At 44.0% G+C, this 19,568-nt stretch overlaps 1 protein-coding gene across 3 annotated transcripts in view; it reads left to right on the top strand.

The window, feature by feature from the left end:
- Positions 1-224: 224 nt before the first annotated feature.
- Positions 225-19,568, top strand: part of AGBL4 (AGBL carboxypeptidase 4) — a 2,933,082-nt gene continuing 2,913,738 nt past the window's right edge. For all 3 annotated transcript variants that reach the window (XM_082266214.1, XM_082266215.1, XM_082266217.1), the window contains exon 1: positions 225-339. In XM_082266214.1, coding sequence (XP_082122340.1) covers positions 297-339 — 43 coding nt within the window. In that variant the 5' untranslated portion in view covers positions 225-296. The remainder of the gene's footprint in view (positions 340-19,568) is intronic.

Below are 19,568 nucleotides of genomic sequence, written 5' to 3' on the forward strand. Positions count from 1 at the left end.
GCATTCTCTTTTTAGTGTCATGTCATGCTGCTCTTTGTAATGACACCGCCTCAGGAGTCTGCAGGTCTGCCTTCTATTATATGGCCTCTATAGGAGTCCTTGTCACCCCCCAGCTGTGCATTCCTTCCGCCATCTACTCCGACCTTCCCTGCATACAAAGCCGCGCATCCAGCACCATAGACAGCGCCAGCCACGCCTATTCCGTGACGTCAGGTCCCAGGCATGGGAAGTGATAACCCTGCTACGTCACCGGTTGCCATGGAAGCTGCAGAACAGCGTCTCCGGGCAGTGTGCGGATGACAACAAACATGGCGGAGAGCAGCGGGAACCCGGAGTCGGGTCTGTTTTTGTTCTTGTTTATATGACGTGTGTGGGAGGGGAGGAGAGGGGAGAGGGCTGGGGAGGATCCCTGTGTCTGACAACGCCTGACCTGACCATTGTTATTGCTGCTCTTCAATGGGGGGTCACTGAGGTGCTTGGTGTTTATATTTCAGCTGTTCTTAGCAGCAGCTTGTCTTTGCTCTGTGTAATATACAGTATATAGGTGTGTAATATACAGTATATAGGTGTGTAATATACAGTATATAGGTGTGTAATATACAGTATATAGGTGTGTAATATACAGTATATAGGTGTGTAATATACAGTATACACAGTATCTCACAAAAGTGAGTACAGCCCTCACATTTTTGTAAATATTTTATTCTATCTTTTCATGTGACAACACTGAAGAAATGACTTTGCTACAATGTAAAGCAGAGAGTGCACAGCTTGTATAATAGTGTACATTTTCTGTCCCCTCAACTCAACACACAGCCATTAATGTCTAAACCGCTGGCAACAAAAGTGAGTACACCCCTAAGTGACAAAGTCCAAATTGGGCCCAAAGTGTCAATATTTTGTATGGTCACCATTATTTCCCAGCACTGCTTTAACCCTCTTGGGCATGGAGTTCACCAGAGCTTCACAGGTTGCCACTGCAGTCCTCTTCCACTCCTCCATGATGACATCACGGAGCTGGTGGATGTTAGAGACCTTGCGCTCCTCCACCTTTGGTTTGAGGATGCCCCACAGATGCTCAATAGGGTTCAGGTCTGGAGACATGCTTGGCCAGTCCATCACCTTTACCCTTAGCTTCTTTAGCAAGACATTGGTCGTCTTGGAGGTGTGTTTGGGGTAGTTATCATGTTGTAATACTGCCCTGTGGCCCAGTCCCTGAAGGGAGGGGATCATGCTCTGCTTCAGTATGTCACAGTACATGTTGGCATTCATGGTCCCCTCAATGAACTGTAGCTCCCGAGTACCGGCAGCACTCATGCAGCCCCAGACCATGACACTCCGACCACCATACTTGACTGTAGTCAAGACACACTTGCCTTTGTACTCCTCACCTGGTTGCCGCCACACCCGCTTGACACCATCTGAACCAAATAAGTTTATCTTGGTCTCATAAGATCACAGGACATGGTTCCAGTAATCCATGTCCTTAGTCTGCTTGTTTTCAGCAAACTTTCTTGTGCATCATCTTTCGAAGAGGCTTCCTTCTGGGACGACAGCCATGCAGACCAATTTGATGCAGTGTGCGGTGTATGCTCTGAGCACTGACAGGCTGACTCCCCCACCCCTTCAACCTCTGCAGCAATGTTGGCAGCACTCATACGTCTATTTCCCAAAGACAACCTCTGGATATGACGCTAAGCACGTGCACTCAACCTCTTTGGTCGACCATGGCAAGGCCTGTTCTGAGTGGAACCTGTCCTGTTAAACCGCTGTATGGTCTTGGCCACCGTGCTGCAGCTCAGTTTCAGGGTCTTGGCAATCTTCTTATAGCCATAGCCTAGGCCATCTTTATGTAGAGCAACAATTCTTTTTTTCAGATCCTCAGAGGGTTCTTTGCCATGAGGTGCTATGTTGATCTTCCAGTGACCAGTATGAGAGAGTGAGAGTGATAACACCAAATTTAACACACCTGCTCCCCATTCACACCTGAAACCTTGTGACACTGACGAGTCACATGACACCGGGGAGGGAAAATGGCTAATTGGGCCCAATGTGGACATTATCACTTAGAGGTGTACTCTTTTTTGTTGCCAGCAGTTTAGACATTATTGGCTTTGTGTTGAGTTATTTTGAGGGGACAGAAAATGTACACTGTTATACAAGCTGTACACTCACTACTTTACATTGTAGCAAAGTGTCATTTCTTCAGTGTTGTCACATGAAAAGATATAATAAAATATTTACAAAAATGTGAAGGGTGTACTCACTTTTGTGAGATACTGTGTATGTGTGTATATATATATATATATATATGATGTCAAAACTTGATGCAGTTAAAATCTGTTATTCACACCATGGAACCCCATGTTATCCACAGACATCAATGTCACAGCACAATCTTGTGAGTAAGCATCAGTTAGCTCAATTGTTTGATATATTTAAGGTGGCACTAAACAATGTCCTTGTTTTTCATAAATGATCCATTCACATCCTATATATAATGGGCCTGTTTTCTATTTTTTATTAAATACTTTCTTGCTGTGTTTTTTGCTTCTTTGTAATGTCCTCGGTAAGTTCCTTCTTCTTCAAATCTCCTGCAAATGTCTGAAACTCATCCATCATAATCGCTTTTTTTTATAATGAATACAGCCCTGCCCTCCACTCCACAAGGCTAGCCTCCATTTATAGCTCTAAAGCATGGTGTTTGCACACGGACACATATGCAGAAGCTGGAACACGTCACTGAAGAAAGGTGGATAGTGCATTTCTTCATCAGATGTCCATCAGTGGACCTTGTAGTCACAACATTTACGGCCCAAAGCAACAACCTCCCCACCAGGATCACCTCTCTTACACAAATCATTTCCTTGCTTAACCACTTGCCGACCGCCGCAAGTACATATACTGCGGCGGTCAGCCCCTCACAGGCAAAGTGACGTATGGGTACGTCACTAGCCTGTGAGGCTCTGGGAAGCGAGCGCACGCCGCCGGAGGCGCGCTCCCGATCCCGCGTGGCCACGGACCCCCCCCCCGCGCATGTGACCGGCGGACCCGATGTCCGCCGGTCACTCGGCGATCGTCGGTGGAGAGGGAGTAAGGCAGGCGGCTAGTGTAAACAAGCCGCCTGTCATTCTCCCCTGTGTAGAAACAGTGATCATACGGTTCTACTATGTAGGACCGTTGATCACTGTTCCTACAGCTCAAGCCACAGCCAATCACAGTTAGAATCACGCCCCTAGGGACACACACCACCCCTCCCTCTCATAAAAAGTTAACCCCTTCACTACCAGTGTCATTTTACAGTAACAGTGCATATGTATAGCACTGATTACTGTAGAAATATCACTGGTAACCCCAAAAGTGTCAAAAATGTCAGTCAAGGGTCCGATCTGTCCGCCCCAATGTCGCAGTCCCGCAAAAAAAATCGCCGCCATTACGCGTTAAAAAAAATGACAAAAATCTTTCCCTTTGTTAGTAAGCGTGATAACTTTTGCGCAAACCAATCAAAATACGCTTTTTGCGATTTTTTTTACCAAACATATGTAGCATAAAACAAATTGGCCGTAAATGTTAAAAAATTTTGATTTTTACATTTTTTTGGGGGGGGAATGTCATATAAAAAAAATTTGAAAAATATTGTTATTTTTGCAAAATTGTCGCTCTTTTTTTGTTTATAGCGCATGATCAAAAAATCGCACAGGTGATCAAATACCACCAAAAGAAAGCTCTGTTTGTGGGAAAAAAAGGACGTCAATTTCATTTGGGTACAGCGTCGCAGGACCGCGCAATTGTCTGTTAAAGTCAGGCAGTGCCGAATCGCAAAATAGGCTCTGGTCAGGAAGGGGGTAAAATCTTCCGGGGCTTAAGTGGTTAACTGGTTTTCGACCCTGCTTAAAATGTTGTCATTGTATAAATAAGCTTATGACAGTATTTCTATTGCTGATGAGAAACGTTTCTGGCCAATAACTATGCAGGGAAAACCCATCTCTCTGTCTACTTTCCCTAATACAGTAGGTGCATATAATGTGCGAGAGTGACATTATACCATTGACCATTCAAACAGCCACAGCCCGTGAAACCAGAAGGAAGACCAGGTAAAAATGGTAGCCCTGTCAGCAGTGACAGCGTGCTGCTGGAAGATTTCATTCTAAGGTAAGTATTTCATAATGTCCTGGTACACGAGGGGGAATGGACACCTTGTCCCTAGTTGTTTGCCCAATTTCAGCTATTCACACATGAAGGCACAGAGAAAAGGTGTAGCATATGTTGTGTGCATATGGGCAGACAGAATCAGAATGTATTTATTTGGTGTGAGTGGTTATCTTGGGTGCAGAAAGCCATGCAACTCAGAATTTGTTATTCATCAGTGGAAGATGAGCAGTAACTACTTTATCATCCATACATTAGGAGATAATAGGAGAATGTAGCTTGAGATGGATAGGGTTTGCTTTGCATATTGTGCCCCCTCTCCCCAGTAAGTCAATGAGTTTCAGAAATATAAGTAATAGGGAGATGTACAGTATATACTAGGGATAGACCCTTTATGGTTTTTGAGGGCCGATACCGATATTTTGGTCACAACATATCGGTATCGGCCAATATGGGCCGATATTTTGTACATTTAAAGTTTTAAAAAATAAAGACAATTTTTGACACAAATCTGGTACTGAACATGTTAATTTTTGTTTAATGCTTAATGGCTGGCTTGCTGGCATCCTGTGGGGGTGGCTGGCTGGCACCCTGTGGTAGGTGGCTGGCTGGCTCCCTGTGGTGGATGGCTGGCTGGCTCCCTGTGGTGGACGGATGGCTGGCTTGCACCCTGTGGTGGATGGCTGGCTGGCTGGCACCCTGTGGTGGGTGGGTGGCTAGCTGGCTGGCACCCTGTGGTAGGTGGGTGTATGGCACAGGGACTGTGGGTGGCTGGCTGGTACAGGGCCTGTGGGTGGCTGGCTGGTACAGTGCCTGTGGCTGACTGGCTGGTACAGGGCCTGTGGGTGGCTGGCTGTCTGGCACCCTGTCTGTGGGTGGCTGGCTGTCTGGCACCCTGTGGTGGGTGGCTGGCTGTCTGCCACCCTGTGGTGGGCGGGTGGCTGGCTGGCACCCTGTGGTGGGTGGCTAGCTGGCACAGGGTCTGTGGTTGGGTGGCTGGCTGCTACAGGGCCTGTGGGTGACTGGCTGGCTGGTACAGTGCTTGCGGCTGGCTGGTACAGGATCTGTGGGTGGGTGGCTGGCTGGTGCAGAGCCTGTGGGTGGCTGGCTCGCTGGTACAGTGCCTGTGGCTTGCTGGCTGGCTGGTACAGGGCCTGTGGATGTGGGTGGCTGGCTGGCAACGGGCTGCTGTGGGTGGGTGTATGGCTGTGACACACTCCCGAGAGACTAGTCCCGACTCCAGATGAGGCTGTCCAAGGTGAGGGAGGCAGCCTAAGAAGGCAGATTGATGTCACAAAAATATCAGCAAAATATCGGACAGTTTCGGGGCCGATACCGATATATCGGGGAAAGTGCATATTAGCCACCGATATATCAGCCTTGCCAATAATCGGTCTATCCCTAGTATATACACTATATGCTTTGTGCACTGGTCAAAATCATTTGGTGGAGGGGAGATTATGGTGTGGGGTTGATTTTCAGGGGCAAAGACCTTTTGGACAATTTCATGCTCTGAACTTTGTGGGAACAGTTTGGGGATGGCCCCTTCTTGTTCCAACATGACTGCACACCAGTGCACAAAGCAAGGTCCATAAAGACATGGATGAGCGAGTTTTGGGTGGAGGGACTTGACTGGCTTACACAGAGTCCTGACCTCAACCCGAAAGAACACTTTTTTGATGAATTCGAGGGGAGACTGCGAGCCAGGCCTTCTCGCCCACAAGAGTGCCTGACTTCACAAATGCGCTTCTGGAAGAATGGTCAAACATTCTCATAGACCCATTCCTAAACCTTGTGGACAGCCTTCCTAGAAGAGTTGAAGATGTTATAGCTGCAAAGGGTGGCCAACTCAATATTGAATCCTATGGACTAAGACTGGGATGCCATTACAATTCATGTTCGTGTAAAGGCAGGCGTCCCAATACTTTTGACAATATAGTGTATCTTTGCTTGTGCTCTTGCCGAATTTCCATGGTTAGCGCACTTATGTTTATCCTGGAGGCATTACAATTAGTTTTAGGTCTGCCATTGTGGTGGTGCATGTGGAAGCAAGATTCATTGGACCAGACACGTGTCCAGTCATCCACAGTCCATGTTGCTTTATTTTAGAATTGTCAGCATTTGACCCAAACCCATGACCTCCGTTGCGTCTGGCAGTGGCTCTTCCTACTGTTGTCAGCTGAGATCTCAGAGGTCAGAGGTCCTGGGTTTGGATCTAGATCCTGACAGTTCTCATATAAATCCACAGTCCATTGCTAATGTTCTTTCAATGCGTATGATATTTGACTGTGGACAGGAGAGGTATAATTAAGACTTAACAGTATGCATCTTGATGTTCTTTGTTGTAGTCTACAATATACTGTGATTTTAGGTGTTGTATTGTAGGGTGGCAATGTTATGTAACAAATCAATCAGCTGATGCTTCCCACGTTCATCCATTAAGGGTAGGCTACCAGATAGAAGATGCATTAATAAGTCGTGCTGTTCTATTTACTGTACATCTCTGAGATTGCTAGATATGAAAACACCTATAGCTGTAAAGTCTTGGCAGCATTTCAACCCCCCATGCTTGCACCCTTGTCAAGCTGGTCATATGTAAACCATGTATAGTAATATAGTTGCTGTTGCTTGGCTCTGTGTATGTTCTCTAGTTCTCTATAAGTATAGTTCTATCCAAAACCATGACTGTAAAAAATATACTTGCCTTTCTGGTGGCCTGTGTGTAAAAATGGTGCCACTTTACTCCTTTCCAACCGCTGATTTCCACATAAGAGTATTGGATACCTGCTCCCCTGCCATATGCCATGGATTCTTCTGCCAGCCCATACATCACTACAGGATGTGCAAGTCAATGGGAGGAACCACAGTTTTTGTCAGGGGGTATCTGGCCACCCTGAAGTGTTCAATGCTTATAGTAGCCAGGGAGCAGCAGCGTTTTAGCACACGGGCCACTAAAAGGGAAGCATATTAACTTCTAAAAACAGCTGGTGTCTGTTGAAAAATGTTCTTTAAAAGAGAAGTGTGGGATTTAAAACAAATAAACAGTTATACTCGTCCAGATGGCTGCAGCATCAATCGCATGCAGCAGCTGTCCAGTGCTGGCTCTATACCAAGAACTGAGCAATAAAAGACCACTGATCGCTCAGTTCTCGGGTCTGATCTTAGCACAGAGTGGTCAGTCACCACTCTCTGCTATGCCCATCCATCACTCACTGGCACGCAGGACTGTGGAGGGAATGACTGGTTCAGGCTCCCAGCAGCACGGTCCAGCATCTGGGTGGATTCCAACATTATTGTCAGACTATATACAGCCATGGACTGGCTCTGTGATATTAGCTAACAGTGGACTATAGCGTGGTGTTGGCTGAATCTGGGTCTCAAGAGTGTAGAACTAATTTCACTCAAGAGAAGTATAGCCAAAAGAGCTTTGACCCTACTTCTGCTTTAAGTTGGTCATGAGTATATTCTTCCTTTGCTTCCTCGTCTTTGACACTTAAGGCTGCTGTTGGATTCTCCATTATATGAAATGAATGACACATCCTGGGTTTCTATTTATAATGGCTTTACCCAATTACTTATTTAACTAAATGTACATCCGATTACTCCCTGTTGCTATTGCAATGTGTAGGGCCCAAACCAGAATGAAATACCCATCCCTTTTGGTTAGATTTGGTTGGCGCGCCTGGACCGTATCCTAGACAAATTACATGCTTTCTTGGATGTACATAAAGGCTCAGCTAATAAATACTTTTAGGATGCCCTGTAAGCATTTTTACGGGCAGCTTTAAAATCCACTATTTCGTACAATAAAGTAGAACTAAAGGCAAAACTTTTTTTTCTATTTTGTAAAGAGTACGGAAGGGTTTTAATCCCTATCAGTTTTTTTTTCTAATGTCATCTGTGTCCCTTTGGGAGATTTGCCTTCACTTCCTGTCTCAAACCTAACACAGGAAGTGAGAGGAAATCCCATCAAAGTACAGGAATCCCTGGTGATTACTAGGATCAACAGAGCTAGTTTCCCAAATGTAAGATTTCCCCTCTATTAGTGTTTTGATGTCAACCCATAATTTGTGATTTTCTTTTACTTTCCATGATAATGGCAAACATGACAAAAAGAGAGGGAGAATCTCCCTAACCAGGGCACAGACAGGAGTGAAAACTGACAGGTGTTGTAATCCCTCTCCACTCTATCCAAAAAAAAAAGTTTTACCTTTAGTCCCCATTCACACTAGCGCGACTTGTCAGGCGACTTGGTCGCCTGACAAGTCGCGGTGGGTCACCTGCTATTGACTAGCACAGGACCCGTTCTAATAGGAGCGACACAAGTCGCTCCGACTTAGAAAAGGGGTCCTGTACTACTTTGGGGCGACCTGGAGGCGACTTGCATTGACTTCAATGATATGAAGTCCATGCATGTCGCGCCGAGGTCGCCCCGGCAAGTCGTGTCGCCCCTGTGTGAATGGGCTCTTAGTTAGGCTCCTTTTACACCAGTGGGGCGGATTGGGTCCACCTGTCTGTTTTTCAGGCAGACCTGTTTAGACCACCCATTGTTCTCTATGAGGCGGTGGATGTGAGTGGACATATGTCCACTGTCACCTGCCGGCATCCGACCCGGAAAATCAGACGGCGGATCAGAAATCGGATGGGTACAGACACACAGTCTGTTTCCATTTGACCGCTCCATAGAGAGCAGGGAGCCGTGTCCGTGTCTGCTCTGCATAGCGGAGCAGACACGGACCTGTCATCTGCCCGCTCAGCAGGGATCAGCTAAGAGTTCCCGTGCTGAGCAGGCGGATTCACTTGGATGGATTCCGCTCCCTGTGAAAGGGGCCTAACACTTAAAGGGGACATCTTGACTTGCAGTACTGACAGTATCAGAAAGTGCCAGAATGGCTGATATTTGGCCATGGGAGGGTCTGGGAGACTACTGCTAGCAATTATTGTCTGCAGTGTTTTTTTTTTTTTTTTTTATTTGTCAACAGATCTTCTCTAAAGTGGAATTCCAGACTCAAACTAACTAAGCTTAAACCTGCTCCCACCTCTCCTCCCTTCTAACTCCTATACTAACTACCTTATACAAGGAAGATGCTTAAATGTACCTATTCTCAGAGCCACACCTGTTTGGTTCCTAGTGGCGGCTTCAGGCGAGCGGAGGGACATCCGACAATGGTTGCCCCATAGTAAGCCTATAGGTGACCCAGCTATTCCATCTGTTGTCAGTTCTGTTCCACTGGGGAGATCACAGGATCGGGCCAGAGCACCCTGAGAATAGGTAAGTATAAGCATCCTCCTCCTATAGAATAGTTAGTATATGAATTAGAAGGGGAGTGGGAGCTGTTGTAAGAATTGGTAAGCTGCAATATAATAATATTTTCTCTTGTCCAGACCAAGGGTTTGGAGCTTCACACATTACACTGCCCTTAAACCTGGTGTACAGTTAGTTGATTCACCTGCACTTTATTACCTAGGCTGTCAGCTGCCTTGTTATTGGTTGTTCATGCGCAATTTTCTGATGCACAACATTATCATGGTAGTTTGCCCTGTTGGCTGATTATCATGGCGGCAGAACATCCCAGCAAGGAGGTTGACAGCATGGTCCTTTGATGACCAGTCCAACTTCTAGGAACGGCCTTGACTTGATCTAGTGGAGCAGCTCCATTGACTGAACTAAGTGGTACATACTTAGGAAGGAGGGGACTTAGATTCCCCCTGCCTAATTGTGATAGTGACATGAATCCTCTAACCCGGCTAATTACACAGACATGGTGTTAATTATCACACTTGTGCATGAAAATTTCCATGCAAGAGACCAATGACGTATCCTTGTTGGTGTCAAACTGTTTAATATTATTATTAAACATCGGAGGGGCATCCAACAATGGTTGCCCCATAGTAAGCCTATAGGTAACCCAGCTATTCCATCTGTTGTCAGTTCTGTTCTACTGGGGAGATCACAGGATCGGGCCGAAGCACCCTGAGAATAAGTAAGTATAAGCATCCTCCTCCTATAGAATAGTTAGTATATGAATTAGAAGGGGAGTGGGAGCTGTTTTAGGCTTACTTAGTTAGATGTAAGAATTGGTAAGCTGCAATATAATAATATTTTCTCTTGTCCAGACCAAAGGTCTGGAGCTTCAAACATTACACTGCCCTTAAACCTGGTGTACAGTTAGTTGATTCACCTGCACTTTATTACCTAGGCTGTCAGCTGCCTTGTTATTGGTTGTTCATGCGCAGTTTTCTGATGCACAACATTATCATGGTAGTTTGCCCTGTTGGCTGATTATCATGGAGGCAGAACATCCCAGCTAGGCAGTTGACAGCATGGTCCTTTGATGACCAGTCCAACTTCTAGGGACGGCCTTGACTTGATCTAGTGGAGCAGCTCCATTGACTGAACTAAGTATTACATACTTAGGAAGGAGGGGACTTAGATTCCCCCTGCCTCATTGTGATAGTGACATGAATCCTCTAACCCGGCTAATTACACAGACACGGTGTTAATTATCACACTTGTGCATGAAAATTTCTATTCAAGAGACCAATGACGTATCCTTGTTCGTGTCAAACTGTTTAATATTATTATGTATTGTTACCGAACTACAGCTGTCAGGGTTATCTGTGTCCATGTCATGATAATAAATATCAAAAGTCATGACTGAATTTTTTTTCTTACATTAAATTAGGAGCTCTACTACAAACTGCTATTTACCAGTAATAATTATTGTTACAATGAAACATTTCAATGTCAGAAACTTGCCACACAGTACTAATTATTACTAATAGAGTATTGTTATGATAATTAACCACTTTTGGAGTTGGGAAGACCACCAAATTATTTATATTGCTAATCGTACCCTATTATTTATTAATTAGTGCCCTTCTATTATAACTTGTGCATGCCGCTCTACTTTGCTTTAAAACAAGTAGAAACTGATGTAGCAGGGGTTTGTACATTTAACATTAAAAATATATCCTATGATGAGGTGAGCACAAAATGCAGTAGTCTATGTCCTTATTTCTGATTATACATGGAGAGATCATAAAGATATCCAATGCGTTTTAGAGTCAAAATAGCTCCTTCTTCATTGAAAACTCTGAAAGTAATATGGTATGATCTATGGTAGAAATCACAATTTAGAACATCCAACAATGGTATTTTATAGGGAAAGTTGCAAAACATGTATGGTGTACTCACATTCTGCTCCTCTTTCACAAAGTAAAAACCAACTTCATAAAAAGATGGATAGGAAAAAGCCATTGCCTGATGCCATCACTGTCAACAGATGTAGGCACCCCCAAAATAAGATGGATAGGAGTGCCTACATCTGTCGGCAGAGATATCATCAGGCAACCTCATCATATGATATAATATTTTTAGTGTTATATGAACAATCCCTTTTTTTAATAGAATTGTAATAAAGATCAGATATTTTATGACAAAAATAGTTTTAAAGTCCCACAAAATGGGGGAATTTACACACTTATGCCCCGTACACACATGCAGATTATCTGAAGACTTTTGTCTTCAGATTTACCTTTTCTATGTAGTGCAAGGGCCTGCCGGATTGCATACAAATTGAAAGTGTTTAGGTTTGACCTCATATTACATGGTTTTGGTAAGTCTACAGACAAAAGTCTTCAGATAATCTGCACGTGTGTACGGGGCATTAGCCTCACCCTAACAATAAACTTGTAGGCAAGTGCAGTCTATTTTCCCCACTGCAGGTGGCGCTCAACCGCAGCGGTAATGCAGTTGGAGGGGAAGTCACGAGGAACATGGTTCCTCTATAGTTTCCTGGGTCACTGAAGAAGTTACCCTATTTGTTGGTGCACTTTAGCGTGTGGGTAGTGTAGAGACAGGTCATCAGTCTGTCAGGACAGTAAATAACGGTAGGGAAAGGTTCCAGCTGAGTAGGGAACAACTTGGACATGCCATTTTTCCTGGAAGCCTCCCTGTTTGGGTGCAGACTGGCCAGGCCCCATTCTGCCCCTAAAGACAGACGCTGCACACCCCAAGACCTGCTCTGCTACACATCGCTGTTACATCCTGTGTTTTCCCGGTTGGGTGCTTTCCTGCCGGACTTGTTGTGAATTACTGAACTTTAACTTTAAAATATAGGTTCTGTTTCCTGCAACTGGGATCTGAGTGTTTACTGCCGTTGCACCTCCCCACAAGCAGTCCTACTAGAGTAAGCAACACTGGGGCAGGTTAGCTGAGCATTTAACTCTTTACACACATAGTAGTCCTTACCACGTGTTTTAACAGAAAGACGAACTGTTCACAACATCCTCTGTTGCAATTTTGACCTTTAAACAAAATGTCTGTATTACTCGCTGTCACTCCCAGACTGGAATGTAACAGATTTTTACACTACCAAAGCTTCTTCAAAGAGGCAAAGTTCTTTAATTTCTAAATAAAGTAATAAGAGATTCAGCTTGCCAATTTTGAAATATTGTTTTATTGAAAAGAGGTAAAATAGTAGGAAAAAAAGGTACAATACATACATAAGCAACAGCGATCTAAAAGAGATAAAAAGTGAAAAATACTCAAGTAAATTTTGTCTGATCTTTGGTTCTGTGCAGAGTCAAATTGTCGTACAGAGTAAGTCCAGTCTTATGTTTCCAAGAGTCACTGGCCCTTAGAAAATGTGACTCTAAATAACCATAACCATAGTAATTTTGATGTCAAACTGGAGCCCAGAGCTGCAGACGCTGACATCTTTTCTGATCCCTAGAGGACATTACGGAATTAACACACCCAGCCAAGGGGTGTGCTAAAGGGGGCTGGGGAGTATTTTACTGTGCTCAGCAGACACACTCCTAATGCCACCTTCCTAAATACATCTATATTTCCACCTATATATTGTTTAGCACAGGGGTAGTGAATTAAAATTCAAGGAGGTCCGGTCACTAAAATTTTCTTCTGGCCGAGGTCCGAATCTCAAGCATGTGCCATGAAAGATTGTACGCTTCTACTTTCCTTTTTTTTGGCACAGCCACGCTCTATGATGCTTTTATTACTGTTTTCTCCACACGCTCTGGTAATACTCTGTAACTGTCCCCAATAGTGTTCCCCCTTACATCAGGTGCCCCTACCAGAGTGATTCATTACATTGGGTCCCCCCATAAAACAGTTGCCACTGTCAGGGTACCCCCTTATATGAGATGTCCCCATCAGAGTGCCCCCCTTACATCAGGTTTCTTCATCATAAGGCCCCCTTACATTAGGTGCCATCATCAGAGTGCCCCCTTACATCATTTGTACCCATCGAATAAGGTTAGAGTGCTCCTTTACATCAGGTGTCCTCTTAAGAGTGCCCCCTTACATCAGGTGGGGCCATCACAGTGCCACCTTAGATCCGGTATTCAGATCAGTGTGCCCCCTTACTTCAGGTGTCCTCATCAGAGTGCCCCCCTTAACATGTGCCCATCAGTGCAATCCCACTTACATAATATGTGCCCATCAGCATGCCCCATTTTTTATGTTAAGGGGCACTCTGATGGGTACATTTTATGTTAAAGAGGTTGTAAACCTCAGAAAAAAAAAACCTGGAAGACAAAGGCATAATGAGCTAGTATGCATCGCATACTAGCTCATTATGAAATACTGACCTTAGAACGAAGCCCCTGCAGCGCCGCTCGCTCACTGGTAACATGGCTGACATGTTCAGCCGTCTTACTTCCGAGTTCGCGTCATCTGGCCACCTGATTGGCCAGAGCAGTGAGGACGTCACTCCTGTGCATGCGCCCGGGAGCCGCCAATCATGGCACAGGGCACACGGGTTCATTCAGAGCGCATGTGCTGATAACGTCAAACGGTGCAAGTTTAGTAGATATCTACAGTACCTATAGGTAAGCTTTATTATAGGCTTACCTTTAGATACAAACACTACTTGGGGGTTTACAACCACTTTAAGGGGCATGCTGATGGACACATTTTGCTGTGCCCATCAGTGTGCCCCTTAACATAAAATAGGGGGCAGCAAACAATGACTGCACTTAAGATTGAGATAGGAGAAAAAAAGCACTATAGCAAGCTGACAATTAGTTAGCATTTTGATCCCTTTCAATGTCTCCTGCAACCATCACACACAGCAGACATAGCAGGCACCAGATGTAGGGTTTACACAGGTTCAGACATTGATCTCCCATCAATCAGCAGCAGTGATCACTTCTTACTACCTCCTTCACAGTGATCACTGCTGCAACATCTCTCCCCACTCAGTGATCATAGTTTTCTAATGCTGTAAAAATAGTGACCTATTTATACACTCCACCTTGTTCTGCTGTAGTCCATTCTTCCTCCTACTCCGTCCTCGCCACACATCACCTCTCTATCTTCACACATTTCCCCTGCCTTACACAGACAGGAGGACGAGAGGCACAGTAGCTCTGAATAGAAGACGGAAGCTGCAAACTGGTGATTGGTTGCTTGGACTGCCCTTTATCTTAGCAACCAATCACTGGCTTGTTTAGCTTCCGCCCTCCCTCCAGAACTGTCCCTGCCTCCCGCAGTTGGGTCTGTGAAGATGAAAGCGAAAGCGTGACAGCTGAGAGAAGAACAGGCATCTAAATGGCGAGACCGCTGCGGGCCGGTTGAGAGAGTGATTGGGGCCGGACCTGGCCCGCGGTCCGCCATTTAGTGATGCCTGGTTTAGCAGAATGAAATTGCAATTCATCATATACCACATATGATATATTTCTTTTTTTTTTTTTTTCCAAAACATTTTATTGAGAAAAAGGAGCAGTACAAGAAAAAATAATCACATGCAAGTATACAGGCATGAACAGGAAATAACAGCAAACGAATATTGTAATTTGGAGACATCCCCATAATCACATAAAGGTACATGAAGGTCAAGAGGAGCAAGGACCAACCAAGGGCAATGTGAACCCCAATGTATACTGAGTGGTCGAAGTGTACCATGTATCTCATGTAGAGCATGTATAAACCTGGAAGGTATCCTAGGATGAAGGGGAGCAGTCCGATATTCTGGGATTCTAGAACGGGAAGGAACCCTAACTACAAAGAGGGACAAGGATACCAAAAATGCCCAGCGAGCCCTACAGAGGGACAAACTAAACAAGAGGGGCTTGACCTAGCTCGTGCCCATGCTCTGGGCACAACCGGCCCAGGCACGGTGAGGGAGGGGTGTCTAAAAAGGGGGGACAGCCTGAGCAAGGTGATTGAGGTAGTAGAAAGGTGCGCACGGTTTGGCCAACCGTGAGGTAGCACCTAGGGAGGCAAGGGAGAGGGGGGGTAATATGGAGGGAGAGCGGGAGCAGAGGGGGAAGACATGAGGGAAAGAGAGAGAGAAAGAAGAGAAAGAGATTTAAAAAAAAAAAAAAAAGGGAGGGGGATAAACCCACAAAAGCAAAAAGTAGAGTCAACATCAGCTGGCGAAGGCGGACAAGGAGGTTATGCTTCCGAAAGCCAAATCAAGTCAGGCTCCAACAGTAAATTCAAAGCACAGGAGTATTGAGAAATCCCATCCTCTCTAAGAGTTGAGGCTGGCGAATTCTGCCATGGTCGTGAAGTGAGTCCAGCACGCCCATTTCTTCTGATGTTTAGAGGGGGTATCATTTGCAACATGGATAAGCTCTTCCATGTTTTCCCTAAGTAGTATGTGTCTTATTAGCCCTCTGTATCTTCTGCTACATAAATGTGATGAGTTTTTATGAAGGTAACTCCACCATAGCAGGAATTATAGATTATAGAACAAGATATGCATTACTTAGCTGTTCTGCCAGACTATTTACTACGAGCCCCATTAGAATGCTTTCAAAAATCTGCTAGTGTTGGTTTTTTGACACCTCACAATCATCCCAACCAGGATTCGTCACTTTGCTACTAATCTTTTCTCTATAACTGACTTACCATGCCTTGTTGTGCACTATGGCTCTGCTTGGAGGAATCTTGGCTGTACCAGGGTTTTGCTTCCTTACGTCAAAGCCTAGCAAGGAGAAGCATGAGCAGCACAGTAGTGACATCAACAAATCTCACTTCAAATCTGCTGAGCCTAGCAGTCAGAGGCAGAATAGGCTTAGATGTCACACTGCATATACTGTATATAGCTAGAAGGGTGCCTTTAATACCAAAAGGTACACTGCTGTATTTCAGGGTAAAGACAAAAGGTTCATTTTTCAGGATGCTCCTAAGGTCCAATTAAGCTCACAAAGTAAAATTACCATTCCATTCACCCTCTGAGATAATCGGACATCATGTTGCTTAACTGTGTGACACCATGTTGCCCAATTCTTAGAGTCACATTCCTTTGATCCTTTTCCTATGATGTCTCAACTCTTTTATGGCCTTGGGTGCTTTCTAGTGTGATCTCATTTTTGTTGTGCGTGTATGTAGTACCCTACAAATACAGAGAAATGACTGCAGATCCTGCTACAAATCTAGTCATCGCATCACGTCCTGCTCAGTCTAATTCTGAAATCCCAAGTGTCCTGTTTTGCAGGAAAAGAAAGCTGGGCAGAGCTGACCACTCTGCTTAGGAGTTTAGTACAACATAGGCTGTTGTCGGATCAAACAGGAAGTTAGTAGGATGCTGGGTTTCTGTTAGGGCAATGGGTACTTGCAGCATTTTTAAATGGACAAAATAGTGGGAATATTGCATGTTTTGCAGATATGTACTGCATGTTTTATTTTGTTTAACCTTTCACTTAAAGTGGTATCGAACTCCACAAGAAATAGTTTTAAAATGGTCCCTCTGCAGGTTGATGCCATAATGTGCTGCTATGTGCCTCATACTAGCAAATTATGACAGACTTACCTAGCAGACAGAGTCCTCCAGCACTGAGCTATCACTGCTCCCAGTGTTTCCCATTTTTGCCCAATCTTCCTTGCGAGTTTGCACTCTCCAACCACTTGAATGGCTGGGCCGTAAAGACGTTACTCCAGTGCATACGCGGAGAATCCTTTCACCATGGCACTCAGTGGATGTCATAAATGTGGTCTGAGCTGCACATGTTCAACTCAGATCACATTACTGCTGACAGGAGAGGCATTTATGACAGAAGAGACCCTAGTTAAAAAAAACTCAGCGATTTTTAAAATATGAGATTTTAATACTGTTTTAAAAATAAAGTAAAATTCAACTCAAGATAAGTTGAGCAAGATGGAGCTGCAAAAGAACTGTATAATGCCAGATTATCTTTAAAACATGGCACTGAGTATTCATTATTAACCAGTGTACTCCAACATATTTCATATCTTAGTAACAATGTAAATTTCATATAAAGCTTGTGGATTTTAGGTTCCTAAAGGGTTTAGGACAGGTCGATGGATGCTTTTAATGTCAAATCTGACATTGCCATTTACAGCTGAAATTTGACCAATCAGCTAAACCCACCTTTGATATGCTTATAATGGATTTGAGTTATTTGCAATAATGTGCCACCACTCTAGTGGTTAAGACACCTCTGTTAGATTTCATGGTCAGGTGGTGGACCTCACTTGACTTTTATAGATCAGCCTTTCATATCTGCATGAAGTTCTGCTCTAAATAATATGGAACATTTCCCTTAAACTAATTGTGAAGTCTCATTTTTTTTTTATATATATATATATATATATATATATATATATATATATATATATATTAAAATAACAAATATGTTATACTTACCTCCTCTGTGCAGTGATTTTGCACAGGGCAGCCCAGATCCTCCTCTTCTCAGGTCCCTGGCTGAAGCTCCTGGCCCCTCTCTCCTGTTGAGCTCCCCCACAGCAAACAGCTTGCTATGGGGGCACCCAAGCCGAGCTGCAGCTCCGTGTATCCATTCAGACATGGTGCCCCAGTTTGGCCCTGCCCCCTCTCTCTCCTGAATGGCTAATTGAGTTTGATTGGCAGCAGCGGTAGCCAACTTCGCAACTACTGTGTGTCAGCCAATCAGGACGGCCTAGGCACTCATGGACATTACTGGATTGAGATTGAGCTCAGTTCAGTATTAAAGGGGCTTGGGGGGGGGTTCTGGAAGGCTTTTCATCTTTGTTCATGTAATGCATTAGGAGAAAAAAACCTTCTGCCTTTACAACCCCTTTAAATTCAAATTTGACATTTATTTACGTTTCTTACTCTGTACCCAAAAGCTGTATGGTGGTGGGAGCTATCACACTGCTCTGTGCCCAGATGATATATGCAGATGACTCTCTCCAAAGAGACAACAAAAAGGAAACAGTATTTTTTTTTTCTTTGTAAATGTTCACTTTATATAAACTCAGAGTCAAGTACACTACAGTTTTCTAATATTAAAAAAAAAAAACAAAAAAACTGGCATGCAAGGTAGTAATAGTCCAAAAAATAAATGGCATACATTGGAATGTTATTCTAAATCTTCAGTTGTTTTGACCCATGCCACCATTGGTATTCTGAAACAAAGGCCTGGACAAGAGATCGGTAAAAAAAAAAAAAGTATTATATTATGCCAAGAGGATTCATCTATATCAGGGTTTCTCAACCAGGGTTCAGTGGAACCCTATGATTCCTCCTGAGGTTGCTAGGGGTTCCTTGAGAAATGGGCAATTTCTACCTCTCAGATAAGTTCCCAATTACACCATTGTTCCTTTTAGCTATCTGTAAGGGGGTCATTCATCCCAATGATGGCAAGAGTAAGGAGCATTCTTCCCACTGACGGTCACACTAATGTGTTAATTTTTAGCAGGGATTCCCCAGGACCAGAATTTTATTTCAAGGGTTCCTCTGTGTTGAAAAGGTTGAGAAAGGCTGATCTATATGGTGGGAGTGTTAAAGTGGTTGTAAAGTTACAGTGGTGATCAAAAGTTTGGGCACCCCAGGTCAAAATTTGTATTAATGTGCATAAAGAAGCCAAGGAAAGATGGAAAAATCTCCAAAAGGCATCAAATTACAGATTAGACATTCTTATAATATGTCAACAAAAGTTAGATTTTATTTCCATCATTTACACTTTCAAAATTACAGAAAACCAAAAAATGGCGTCTGCAAAAGTTTGGGCACCCTGCAGAGTTAATATCTCGTACTGCCCCCTTTGGCAAGTATCACAGCTTGTAAACGCATTTTTGTAGCCAGCCAAGAGTCTTTCAATTCTTGTTTGAGGTATCTTTGCCCATTCTTCCTTACAAACGTCTTCCAGTTCTTTGAGATTTCTGGGCTGTCTGTCACGCACTGCTCTTTTCAGGTCTATCCATAGATTTTTAAATATGTTGAGGTCAGGAGATTGTGAAGGCCATGGCAAAGCCTTCAGTTTACGCCTCTTGATTTCAAAGTGTGTTTAGGATCACAAATTTCAAAGTGTGTTTAGGATCATTATCCATTTGTAGAAGCCATCCTCTCTTTAACTTTAGCTTTTTCACAGATGACATCAAGTTACCATCCAAAATTTGGTGAAATTTTATTGAATCCATGTTTCCTTCTACTCGTGAGATG

The sequence above is a fragment of the Pelophylax lessonae genome, assembly GCF_965119305.1.
Source record: "Pelophylax lessonae genome assembly, chromosome: 8".
NCBI classification, from domain to species: domain Eukaryota; kingdom Metazoa; phylum Chordata; class Amphibia; order Anura; family Ranidae; genus Pelophylax; species Pelophylax lessonae.